The sequence below is a fragment of the Peromyscus eremicus genome, chromosome 1 (assembly GCF_949786415.1).
Source record: "Peromyscus eremicus chromosome 1, PerEre_H2_v1, whole genome shotgun sequence".
Classification (NCBI taxonomy): Eukaryota; Metazoa; Chordata; class Mammalia; order Rodentia; family Cricetidae; genus Peromyscus; species Peromyscus eremicus.
In genome coordinates this window covers 178,849,507-178,863,641 of record NC_081416.1, presented here as the reverse complement: position 1 = coordinate 178,863,641, position 14,135 = coordinate 178,849,507, and the positions used below count along the sequence as shown (strand labels likewise).

At 41.2% G+C, this 14,135-nt stretch overlaps 3 protein-coding genes across 3 annotated transcripts in view; 1 reads left to right on the top strand and 2 right to left on the bottom strand.

Annotated features, from left to right (window-relative positions):
• Positions 1-14,135, bottom strand: part of LOC131926295 (olfactory receptor 10A7-like) — a 59,529-nt gene that overhangs the window by 24,772 nt on the left and 20,622 nt on the right. The gene's annotated exons all lie outside the window — the stretch shown is intronic.
• On the top strand, positions 662-1,600 carry LOC131926332 (olfactory receptor 6Z7). The gene has a single exon (XM_059281688.1). It carries the CDS (start codon positions 662-664, stop codon positions 1,598-1,600), a length of 939 nt encoding a protein of 312 aa, XP_059137671.1.
• Positions 5,696-6,637, bottom strand: LOC131926315 (olfactory receptor 6Z7-like). Its single transcript, XM_059281664.1, has one exon. The coding sequence runs from the start codon at positions 6,635-6,637 to the stop codon at positions 5,696-5,698; it is 942 nt and encodes a 313-aa protein (XP_059137647.1).

Below are 14,135 nucleotides of genomic sequence, written 5' to 3'. Positions count from 1 at the left end.
CCTCATTGTCAAAACAGTGTTTAAATCTGTGTCTCTTGTTCAGTGTTTAAATCAGGGTATTAGACAGGCTCTCTGCCCCCAAGGCTTCTGAGGATTCTTTCTGCCCCTCAGCTAACTAGAGGAGTTCTGGAACTATAGACAGATGCCACAATATCTGACTTTATGGGGTTTCTGCAGATTCAAATTCATATTCTCATGCTTGGTTGCCATCATTTAATCCACTGAGCCATCTTCCAGGCTCATAATTTTTTTTTAGACACAGTGGTATTATGAAGCTCTGGCGGGCCTGGGACTCACTGCATAGACCAGGCAAGCCTCTAACTCACAGAAAACTGCTTGCCCCTGTCTCCCAAGGGCTTGGATTAAACAACCACCACACTTGGCAAGGCCCATAATATTTTTATCACCCACTGGTGCACTTGCTTGGTTTTAATATATACTCAGGAATAACAGGCATGGGTGCTCTGTATGAAGTCACAGATTCAATAAGAGTGAGATACTATGCTCACACAGTGCCCCATAAATCTGCTGTGTCTTTCTCTATAACAACCCCAACAGACATGTAGTGGATCTCCAAGCACTCTAAATGTCTTCCCAGATTTTTTGATCACTGTGTATCACCAGGGATGCAATGTTAACCATTTTCTTTGTCTGTCTACAGATGGAGAGGTCCCTGGAGTTGGCCAACATGACTAGGGTTCAGCAGTTCATCTTGCTGGGATTGTCCACTAGGTTGGACATAAGAGATGCTCTATTTGCTGTCTTCCTGACTCTCTACCTGCTGATGCTCCTGGAGAACACACTCATCATCTACCTCATCTGCAGTCACAGTGAGCTCCACAAGCCCATGTACTTCTTCCTGGGCAATCTCAGCTGCCTGGAGATGTGCTATGTGTCAGTCACCATGCCCAGCTTGCTCATGGGTCTGTGGAATGGAATCTATCATATTTCCTTCATAGCCTGTATGACCCAACTCTTCTTCTTCATTGTCCTTGTAGGCACAGAGTGTATCCTTCTAGCTTCTATGGCTTATGACCGCTATGTGGCCATCTGCCGCCCATTACACTACCCACTACTCATGAGGCCCCAGGTCTGTCTGGGCTTGGCCATGACTTCATGGCTGGGTGGGCTACTGGTCTCTATGGTCAAGACCACATGCATTGCCACCCTGTCCTACTGTGGCCCCAATGTCCTCAACCATTTCTTCTGTGATGTTTCCCCATTACTCAACTTGTCATGTACCCATGTTGCCCTCACAGAACTGGTAGACTTCATCTCAGCTATTGTCATCCTCTGGGGCTGCTTCCTCATGACTATGGCCTCCTATGTGGCCATTGGTAGGACAGTTCTGGCCATGCCTTCTACCACTGCCCGCTACAAGGCCTTCTCTACATGTGCCTCCCACCTGGTAGTAGTAGGCATTTTCTACTCTGTCACTATCTTCATCTATGCCCGTCCTAAACGAATAGAAGCCATGGATCTCAACAAGATGCTATCTGTCATCTACACAGTGGTCACCCCCATGTGCAACCCAGTCATCTACTGTCTGAGGAACAAGGAGGTCCAAGTAGCTTTCTACAGAACCATGCACTGGTCCTGAGGTTGACCAGATGACTGAGTCATGTGGGAGGGACCTTAAATTACCAATATCTATTTTTTATTAAAATACAATTCAGATACCATGAATTTCACCTTTAAACAATACAGTGTAGTATTTTCTTCTTAGCTTGCTTCCAATTACATAATCATCATCACTGTCAAACCCAGAACATTTTATTTGCCCTGAAGATAAACCTAGCCATATTAGAAATCATTCCTAACGCCCACCACTCACTACTCCACACCCCAATAACTAACAGCCTATATTTGGTTTCTGTAAATTCATCAGTTCTGGATCTTTTATAGTAAGGGGTTTATGTTATATGTGGCTATTGTGACTGGCATATTTTGAAGGCTGTGCACATTGCCTCATTAATTAGTACTTTATTTCTGTTTGTACCCAATGACATTATGTTGTATTGATGCTCCCTATTCTATGTGCTCACTTACCAGTTAATAGACATGTGGGTTGGTTCTACTTTGGGGAAATCTTTTGTCTAATGCAGCTATGAACATTTTTTATATTGTAAAAAGATGTAATTGTTATTATTTGTTTATGGATATTTTCTTGCATGTATTTCTGTACTCCATGTGTGTGACTGGTGCCCACAGAGGCCAGAAAGGCAGCATTAAATACCCTGGAACTGGAGTTACAGACAGTTGTGAGCCACCATGTGAGTTCTGGGAGGGGCAGTCAGTGTGAATATCACTTTAAAAATTTAAAAATACTTCTATTTATTCTTTGACAATGGCATTCATGTATACACTGTATCTTGATCCTACTGACCAATCCCACCCCCTCAAATTCCTTGTGTCCTTCAACCTTTATGTGCTCTTCCTTAATCCTCTGAGCCTGACTACAGCTGCCTAAATGAGCATTAGCAACCTGCCAGCGTCCACATCCCTAAAGAAAAATGGCTTACTTTTCTCTAACAGGCACCAGTTGCCAATAGACCCATGGTTAAGAAAGGAGCCCCGTGAGCCCCACCCACATCCATACTGTAATATTGACTGGATAGCTCTTGTGCTGCTAACCATAGCTTCTGTGTGCTCATGAGAGCAATTGCCTTGTCTCATCCAGAGGACAGCATTTCCCAGCTCTCCTCACCATCCCCAGCTCGAACATCCTTTCCATCTGTTATGGTGAACAGGTTTTTGGTGGTGGTTGTTTTGTATGTTTTAATAGGTTTATTTAAGATTTGTTTGTATGAATGTGTGTGTGTGTGTGTGTGTGTGTGTGTGTGTGTGTGTATAATGCATGTGTGTGCATGCCTGCAAGGCCCAGGAGAGGGTGCTGGATCTCTAGAGCTGGAGTTATAGGTGGTTGTGAGCCACCTGATGTGGGTGGCTGGAACTTGAAATTAGGTCCTCTGCAAGAGTAGAACATGCTCTTAACTGCTAAAACATCACTCAAGCCCCTACAGTAGTATTTCAAATGGAGTTTTTACTTTGGAAGAACTCAGGGGAAAATGATTTACTTGAAAAAAATATTCACTCAGTTACTATTTTTAAAAATTTAAAGAGATACCCATGCATGTCAGCCAATGTTGGCAGAGGATATTTTGAGGATATACAGACTCAAACTTGAAACGTGAATGAAAACATTTTCAAAACAAATTTTAGTAGCAATTAAAGGTTTTAACCAAATTGTGAGGATACCTTCTGAGGAACATTTAATTATATGCATGAAAAATTAGAAACTCTACGGATTATGTGATGATGTCAATGTAAGCAACTTTCATCCAGAAAATAAAAAAGAATGCAGGTGGCCATTCAGCTATGAAAGAAAATTCAAAAGATTCTACGCTCTTACTGAAAACTATTTGAAAACATCTCTATTCAAAACATTAAATTCAGAGGTGGAGGCAGGAGGATCAGGAGTTCAAGGTCATCCTTAACTACATAGTGAGTTTGAGGCCAGCCTGGACTGCATGAAGTTCTGTCTCAGTACACTAAGAAACAAACAACAAGCTCAACTGTGTACAGAATACTCACACAATGGACTATTATGTCATAGTGGAATACTGTCATTCAAATATATATTCACATTCTGTGAAAAAAATGTCAGTTATGGGGCTGGGGAGATGATTCAGTTGATACAGTACTTGACCTGGAAGCATGAGAACCTGAATCATACTGTCTATAGCAAAAATGATCATTGAAAATTGGTAAATTTTAAGTCAACTTAAGAGCCAATGAGGATAAGAAGTTTATTTCATTTTCCCTCAGTTATCACTAATTAATATTCTCATGAACATAGTTAGAGCACACTCATTTCTCTTGAGTGACTGTTGACATAAACTACTGCTTAAAATAAAAATTTCCAAAATCTCCCAGTATGATGAGCAAGTCATTCCACAAAAGGTCATTCTTTCATTTTTATTTCCTCTTTCCTTTTCCTTCAGAGAACATCTCACCATGTAGCTCTGGCTAGCCTGGAATTTGTTATATAGACCAGGCTGGCCTTGAATTCACAGAGAACTGTATCCAGAGTGTGGAGAGCAAAGGCATGAGCCACTGCATTTAGCTCGTTTCCTCTTTTCAATAATTTACTTAATTTGATGATAAAGCTAATATCAACTTACTGCAAAATAGTAAGCATATAAAATAGAAAATACCAGTTTCTCATGGTCGTGCTCATTAACTAAACATTTCTAGCAACTGTTAACTATGTTGCACATCCCTTCAGACTACTTTCTAAATGCCATATTAGTGTAAACAATCACCACCATCACTCATTGTCATTATTGTCTTGTAGGATTGACAGTCATGAAATTTCTCTATTATTCTCAACTCTATCACCTACCGGGTTTTCTCCCCCATGTCAAGTCACCACAGATCCAGTTTAATCTTGGGCTGATACATATCTTTTCACAATATATATGCTATAAAGGTAATTAATCTTCAAGTGGATCTTTATTTCCAATCATTTCAAATATTTATTTACATGATATTTATTCTAAATGTCACAATTTGCAATAACCATTCTTGTACATATATTTTGTTCACTATTTGTACCTACAGATATATGTAGCATACTTGTATTAGGAGGCAAGGAATAAATGATAATCTTCTCTCAAGTTTGTATTTAAAAGACAGGATGCCCACCTTCCTTGTATTTACTGAGCAGTTATGTTTCTTTGTCAATATTTCTGTTCACACTATTTTTATTTGGTTTTTATTTGGGAATATTTCCTTTCTTCCTTCCTTCCTCCCTCCCTCTCTCCCTTCCTTCCTTCCTTCCTTGCTTCATCTCTCTCTCCTTTCCATCCCTCCCTCCTTACCTTCCTCCCTCCATTTCTTCCTTCCTTCCTTCTTTCCCTCTTTCATTCCTTGCTTTGTTTGCTGGCTAGTTTTATGTCAACCTGACACAAGTTATAGTCATCTAAACAAAAAGGAACCTTGATTGAGAAAATGTCTCCATAAGATCATACTGTAGGCAAACCTATAGGGAATTTTCTTAATTAGTGATTGATGGGTGAGGGCTCAGGCCATTGTAGGCAGTGCCATCCCTGGGCAGGTGGTCCTGGGTTCTGTAAGAAAACAGGCTGAGCAAGCCAAGAGGAGCAAGACAGTAAGCAGCACCCTTCCAAGGCCTCTGGATCAGTTCCTGCCTCCAAGTTCCTGCTCTATTTGAGTTCTTGTCCTGACTTCCTTTCATGATGAACAGTGATGAGGAAATATAAGCCTATAAACCCTTTCCTCCCCAAGTAGCTCTGATCATGGTATTTCATCACAGCAATAGTAACCCTTTTAAATGTAAGAATTTTTCTTTTTCTGTCTTGGGAATTGGAGTATATGCATTCACCATGCACTTGTAAAGATCAGAGGACCACCCATGAGTGTCATTTCGCTCCTTCTACAATGTAAGGCCCAGGGACTCAGGTCATCAGGCTTGAGAACAATTGTCTACTCATTGAGCAATCTTATCAGTCCCTATAATATTCCTATTTTTCATGTTGATTATACAAAGTCTCTACACATTGTCCCAGAAAATTCTGCCATATTTCTCTCTGTCTTTGAAATTTCTTCGTGTGCATTTGGCCATGAATTTTTTCAAACCAGGAGAGGGAGGACATCACCTCTCTCAAAGATCTCAGCACAGATGGAGAATTTTCTTCAGCACTGCATGGACCTCCTTGTTCCTCAAGCAGTAGATGATTGGGCTACACATGGGCGTGGCCACTGTGTAGATGACTGACAGCACCTTGTTGAGGTCTGTGGATTTGATATGTCTGGGCCTGGAATACACAAAGAGGACCACAGAGTAGAAAATGCCCATCACGAGGAGGTGGGAGGCACAGGTGGAGAGGGCTTTGTGGCTCGCAGCAGATGAAGGCATTCGGATCAGTACCCTGCTGATGGCCATATGAGAGGCCAGAGCAACTAGCAATGACCCACAGAAGATGACAATGGCTGAAATAAAGTCGACCAGCTCTGTGAGGGCCATGTGGGTGCAGGACAGGTTGAGCAGAGGAGAGACATCGCAGAAGAAGTGGTTGAGGACATTGGGGCCACAGTAGGACAGACTTGCAATGCATGTGGTCTTGATCACAGAGACCAACAGTCCACCCACCCAGGAGGACAAAGCCAATCCCCAGCAGACTTGGGGCCTCATGAGCAGTGGGTAGTGCAGTGGGTGGCAGATGGCCACATAGCGGTCATAGGCCATGGAGGCCAGGAGGGTGCACTTGGTACCAATGAAAGAAATGAATAAAAACAATTGAGTCATGCAGGATGTGAAGGACACATGGCAAGGGCTGGACCTCAGGCTCTGGAGCAGGCTGGGCATGGTGACTGACACATAGCACATCTCCAGGCAGCTGAGGTTGCCCAGGAAGAAGTACATGGGCTTGTAGAGTAACTCATGGTGGCTGCAGATGAGATAGATAACTAGCATATTCTCTAAGAGGATCAGCAGATAGAGGGCCAGAAAAATAACAAACAGACCATCCCTGATGTCTTTCCTGGCAGACAAACCCAGCAGGATAAAATCCTGGTGAGTGGACCTGTTGGTCAGTTGCAGAGATCTCTCCATCTAAGTAAAGAAAGAAATAGGTTTATAAAGCCCCTGGTCTGTTCTGAAGTATAAAGGCATCTATGGTCAAACCTTCTCAGAGCTGAATCAACTTAGCAAGGGGTTGATCTGGGGCAGGTGGAGCAATAAGGAGAAACTGGAAAACTGCAAAACCAGAAATGGAAAATAGACTCACACAGGAATTTACTGAGTCCAAAATTTTAAGCAAGACATCCAACCTTATGATCCTCCATTACTGTATGGGTAAAACAGAGGTGAGGGCCTGGTGAGATGGCTGTGCAGTTAAGAGCACAGGCTGCTCTTGCAGAGGACCTGGGTTTGGTTCCCAGCACCTACATGGCAGCTCACATTCATCTGTAGCTCCAGTTCCAGATGATCCAATACCTTCTGACCTCTGAGGGCCCCAGGAACACATGTGGCACACAGACATACATGAAAGCAAAACAGTCATACACATACTATAAAATAATAAAATCTAAAGAGAATTAAACAATGAAATCCATCCTCATGAAGCCCTCAGCAATTGTGAATATTTAGTTTCTATAGGTGTTTGTTTTCTTTGCACCGCTGAGAATTGAACCCAGGGCCTTGCCCTTCTTAGATAAGTGCTCTACTACTGAGCCACAACCCAGCCCCTTCATATGATATTTAAGTATTACAATAGATGAGAGTGTGTTTTATCAAATAAGGAATGGTGGTTATTTTCTTACATTTGATGACCTCAAGTGATTGCTTCTGGGTCAGATTTCTTTCTTTGGAAACCCTTCATGACCCCAGAGGTTGTGTGCACTATTTTAAATAGAAGAAGACTTACAACAGTCTTTTGTGGGTATGTCTTTCTAAACTGGGCTCATCTCTAACGGAAATGTGTCACTAGTAGAAAAAGGTGCCACTATAGTAATCTTTCCATGACAATCTTCCTCCATGACCACATGACCACAGAAGATGGCGAAGGCAGGAATGAAGTTGACCAGCTCTGTGAGGGCCACCCAGGTGAAGGACAATTTGGGCAGGAGAGAGCATTTAGATTTATTTATTTTATGTGTCTGAGTACTTAGCCTGCACATATGCATGCACGTCATGTGCAGCCTGGTGCCCGCAGAGGTCAGTATAACGCACCTGGAACTGGAGCTAGGGACGGTTGTGCATCGCCATGCAGGTGCTGACAATGGAACCTGTGCCCTCTGCAAAAGCAACCAGAGCTAATAAGCTTGAGGCCATCTTTCCAGCTCCTCACCTCTATTAGAACAATACAGCAATTAAGACTCATAAAGCTTGGGTAAAGGAAATTCTTCCAGAATGACAATAGTTTTGTTTGTTTGAGTGTGTGTGTGTGTGTGTGTGTGTGTTTCTGTTTATCTGTTCATATGTATGTGTGCATCTGTGTATGTGCATGGGTAGGTGTGTATCAGTGTGTTTGGGCATGCATGTGTACGTGCATATGTGTTTTTCATGCACATTGGTGTGCATATGCACCCATAAGTGTACATGCAGAGGCCAGAGTAGAACATCTGGTATCTTCCTCTCCACCTTTTTGCCTTGAGAAAGAGCTTCTCAGTGAACTGTAAGCTTACAGTTTCCAGTAGGCTGGCTGGCCAATGAGGTCTCCAGACCCACCTGTCTCTGCCTTTCCATGCTGGGGTTACAGGCACCTGAAGCCATACAAGGCTGTTTATGTGAATGTTGCATATCCAAACCCGGGTCCTCATGCTAGCTTAGCAAAAACCTTTATCCACTGATCTATCTCCTCCACCCCAGCAGCCTTTTTAAAGGAAAGAAACTATGCATATTAAGCATAATTTAGAGTCTGCAGAGTATTCTAAATAAACATCATGCATAGACATTGGTCCAATCATGCATGTATGCAACTGTACTGGAGCTCATGAATTGTAAGTAACTTGTTCAAAGGAATTGTGACAGGTCCTTCCTGTCCTGTGCCACTAACACTATGTGATACAGTGTCAAGCATGGACAGTGCAGTGTTTCAGCCCATTCAGCAGCAAATATCTAGTGTATAGTCTGTACCAGGTAGCTGAAATAAACAGTGAGAAAAGGAGTCTTTGCAACCTTTTGAAATGTTTGTATTCTAGGTAAAGAGAGAAAAAAAAAACCTCAAATAAGAGGTCAAATGTAAAAATGAGATAGTAGGCACTCGGAGTAGTCACACAACTGTGACTCCTGTGCTGGCTTTGGGGAGGATCTGGGTAGGTCCCCGGAGTTCACTGGCCATATAGCTTAGCCAAACTTGTAACCCATAGGCCAGTGAAAGGCCCTGTCTCCAAAACTACAGTAGGGAGAGACTTCAGAAGTCACCAAATGTCAACCTTTGCCTTCTACAAGCACACACACACACACACACACACACACACACACACACACACACACACACAGAAAGAATTTCAGAGGACGGTTGCTAAAGAAATAGTGGGAGCCTAGGATGCCTATAGTTGTCCAGGCCTGGAGAAGACAATTTTAAGAGTCAAAGAGCAATTCACTGGGCAGGAAAGTAACACTTAATCCCTGAATAATGAGGAAGAAAAAAATCACCTGAGTGTTGAAATGGTGGGAAAGCCCTCCACACGGATCAGAAAACTCTGTGTCTGGATAATTATTTATCCACACCAAAACAAAAATAAAGAAAAATCTTACATCATACACATACAGACGGACAGACAGACAGACAGACAGACACACACACACACACACACACACTTCAAGTGCACTATTTTTCATCAGATGAAACTATATATCCAATGCGGATGTCCCATTCAGGGTTGAGCACTGAATAGCCATTTATCCTCAGCATTTGTGCCAGTTACAAGTTTCTGTATTAACTGGTACCAACTGCAAAGAAGAAGCTTCTCTGGCTAGAGAATTCACACATATCATCACAATAGATAGATGGATAGATAGATAGACAGATAGATAGCGAGAGATTGTCGGGCCTGGAGGATGGGGAGGAGTCCTATAAAGTCCTGTCCGCAGCAGGATAATGAAATCCTAAACATGATGCAACTGTGGCTACCTACGTAAGAACTGCACAAGAAGGATGACCTGAGAGCAGGAAAGGTCTAGTTGGGAAGAAGAAATGGGTAGTCAGGAGTGTGAGGCAGATAAAAGAAAGCATCTGGGGTGAAACTCTTCATACACCTGTATGTACACCTGTATGAAATTGTCAAATTTTAATATATGCATGCAAAACATCCTCTAGACTTTCAGAGAACAGTGCAGAAGCATGTCTTTATGGCCTTTGGTGTACATAAAACAATAACAAAGGAAAAGCATTTAAAATGTCTGTCTCGTCAATAATCATATGAGCTCACAGAGACTGAGGCAGCAAGCACGGGGCCTGCACGGGTCTGCACCAAGTCTTCTGCGGATGTGTTATCGCTTCCAGTTTAGTGTTTCAATGGGATTCCTGAGTGTGTGAGCGAGTGGGTCTCTGATTCTTGTGACTTCTCTTGGGCTCTTTTCCTCCTGTTGGATTGTCCTGTCTGTCTTTGCTGTGACATTTTTATCTCCTTATATTTTATTTTGCTATATTTTAATATTATCTCTTTTCTAGTGAGAGACAGAAAAGGAGTTGATCTAGATGGGGGAGGATGTGAAGAGGAACTGGGAAAAGTAGAGGGAGGGGGAACCCTCATCATGATATATTTTGTGAGCAAATAATCGATTTTCAATAAGAGGTTGACATTAAAAAAAATAAAACTTCTGCTTCATAAAATTTAAAGTTTGGAAGATCCAGTGAAGTTCTGATCACCAGAGAGAAAAAAGTCACAAGGTAGGAAAACACCCCAAGTGCATGTTACTGACAAGGGATTTCTCCATAGAATATACTAAGACATTGGTTGATTGGTGTGGAGAGCAGATTTTTCACCAATCAAAAAAAAAATTAGATAAAATCTTAGGTTAGTGGTTCTCAACCTTCTAATGCTGGGACCCTTTAATACAGTCGCTTGTGTTGTGGTGACCCCCAAACATAAAATTTTTCCATTGTTACTTCATAACTGTAATTTTGCTACAGTTATGAATCATAATGTAAATATCTGCTGTGCAGGGTATCTGATATGTGACCCCCCAAAGGGTCATGACCCACAGGTTGAGATCCATTGTCCTAAAAGTATACTTTTACTAAAAATGACTAAACTTAAAACTAGGAAATTTTCTCGTCTTATTAGGAAACAAAGAAATAGAAATTTAAGCTGAAATGAAATACCAGTTTTTACAGCCAGACAACTGTCGTGAAGATGAACTATTGGACACATTAAGCTTCACCTTATGCTTTTCACACACTTTGGTGGGGGCCTAGGTGAGTGTTGACTCTGAAAATGAAGTGGTAACCACCATCTAACAAATTTTAGAATGTGGCTGCTGCATGAAAAGTCACATTAACAACAGCACTTTTGGTACCGTTTGCAAACGTCCAATAAAACTGATACATAAATCAAGCCTTGTTTATATAATGGAGTGCTACCTTGTAAGTAAATGAGTCTAGCATCCTCCCTGATCAATCTCAGAAGCATACTCCTGAGCAAAAGGAAAGATGCCTAAGCATACAACTGGTATTGATCACTTATATAAAATAAAACTGAAAAAAAAATGTTAGATGTTAGAGGCTGGGAAGATTTACTTGAGTTCCATTTCTGGAATCCTCTATGCAAGGAAACAACTGACTTTTGAAAGCTGTCCTTTAATGTCAAATGCATGCTGAGGCATGTGTATGCATACCTGCATGCTTCCTGACACATTAGGCACAAAAACACACAATAAATAATGACGATGATGATAAAAGTTTGAAAAATGTTAAGCCAGCAAGACAGTTTAGTGAGTAAAGAAACTCATCACCCAGCCTAATGACCCAATAACACAAAAGATAACTGACTCATAAGTTATCATCTGCCCTCCATAAATATATGTACACACACAAAAATTAAAATCATTTTTAATTAAAAAATATTTTGTATAAATACAGAAGCGCAATACTTCTTCCAGACAAGCCTGTTGAGACTCAAAGATGATGCTAACAGTGTTTTCAGGGCACCAGCCTTTGTACAGGTCAGCATGGATTCCTTTGACACCTAACCAGCCTCAGCAGCAGAGATGTCCTGTACCTGTAACAGGAGGTGAACAACCCTGGAGCTGTCCCCGGTGCTGAAACCGTGTCCGCTTTCCGGGACTGCACCCTGCAGGTCATCACTGGGTTCGTGAAGCTGTCCGTGGTACCGAAACTAGTTCCCGCTTATCTTCCACTACAAACTTTCCCTCCTCAGTTGAATGATTTCCTTCCCTGGTCTACTTATCCCGTGGTCATTTCTCTTCCATCCTTTCCAATTTATACATCCTGCAGCTGATATAACTTCTCCTGGAGGCTTCTTTATATTACCTTCCTCTCTGATAATGTAAGATGCCCATGATCCTGACTGGTTTTCTCAAGAATGATGACAGCATTTTAAAAGGTACTGGATTATCTGGGATAAGTCAAAAATGTTTTAAAACATATATGTGTGGTGAGAGTTGATCTAATGTAGTCCATTATGGCTTCAAACTCATTATATAGTGAAAGATAACCTTGAGCTGTGCCTCTACCTCCTGATTTCTGGGATTACAGGCATGAGGCACCATATCCAGATCTAACAGTACCTTCTCTGGAATTATATGTTACATAAGGACACTGCATCATAGCTTTTACCTGCTGCCTGTGTGCCAGGTATTGCATGACTTAGACACGGCAAGCTATAATATTGCTCCATAAGTAATTTTATATGAATAACAAAAGAAAGCATTTTCCATCATGAATATGTCACAATGGCATGTATACATAAACACCAAGGACACCTTTTTAAAAGTTTAACAACACTCACCTTTATATCACATGACTAGGTTTGACATTGTCTTCACTTATGACAGACATGATTGACGATGTTCTATTCTGTGTCATTTTAATGTTATTATTGACCCAATATTATTTAATATTATCATTAACCCAGTAAGTTGACTTTATGAATCTCAGCTTGAAAAGCACTGCCAACTTAAGAACAGAGTTTATAAATGACACTAAGCTGGTTCTAATCTGTCTCTGTCTGCATATTCTCTGGCCTTATAAAGCTCACATAATCATCGGGCAGTGGTGACATACACCTTTATTCCCAGCACTTGGGAAAAAACAAAAAAAAACCCTCACATAATCATCTGCAGGATAAAAGCGATATCACATTTTCTTTTAAAATTATTATTGTATGTATTCATTGCAAACAGTGTTAAGATAGGTGTAGACAACTACTTTTAAATATATTATGTATTTTGAACAGATTCACATCTTCCCAGTTCTTCCCTTTAGTCTCCCATCCTCTTTCCAGCTAATCTACTCTTCAATGCCTTTTCTGGTTTCATAGATGGCCTTGAATTCTTATGGTTGCCATGGAGAATCATTCCAATGAAGTTGTGTATCATCCAGGCTGTTCCTAGCATCAATAGACATCCTATAGGACAGAAAACATTTTGTTCTCCTTGAAATCACATGATTGTACCTTCTTACCTCTATTAAGGCAAAGTGGGTCTTATTTCTTCCTTTTTAATAACATCCAGTTTCTCTCCTGGACTTAAGTGGTTGGACAATGAATTCAAAGCCAACTGTTTGGAAAAGTTATCTTTAGTTCTGGGCAATGAGTTCTCAAGTAGGCTCTCCACATTTCAATACTTTTGTGTTTTCAAGAGAGTTCTGTTCTTCCAGCCAGCTGCAAGCAGAAGGGCCAACTTAAATCCAAGAGCCGGGCCTTGGAGGGCTCTTAGTCTCTGTGGGTTTGGAGCAAAAATTCAAGTGAAACTTTTCATCAGGTTGTACTGGGGCTTGTGAAGGTGACCCAAAGGCAGCATTGGTTCCAAATCAGTTCCCAGACAGTTTGCATCTCCTAACAGGACCAAGGACTTGTATCAGATGTTGCCATCAAACAGGCATGTGAAATCCAATCACTGCTCTCCAGCTGCTCCCAAGATAATGAGGCATTTATGAAATCTTGTAATAAATGGCGAGTGACATGCCATGTGCAGAGGGCGAGAATCTGGAGACTTGGAACTATTTGTAGGATGTATGTATGAACTTGGCCTCTCAGGGGTATCACAAGAACATGAGTGTTTGGTACAAGACAAGAAAAAAGAGGCAGAAGTTCCACCGACTCAAAAAAATTAAAACGTCTCCCAACACCACTAGCTGAGCATTGTAAAATATGATAAAATATTTTTATTATAGAAAAAATACATGCTTAGCAGAGTAAGTTGACAGCAGACAGCAATGTGAGAAGCAATGCCTCCCACATGCTTCCACATGAAGATAATCATTATTAAACATTTAAGGCAATAATTTCTAAAATCTATTCTAGTTCTTACACAGAAATTGCATTTTTAAAATTGTTTTTGAGAGAGTCTCAAGTAGCCTTGGATACCCCTGAATTCACTGTGTAGTCAAAGATGACCTTAAACTCCAGATCCTCTGCCTCCA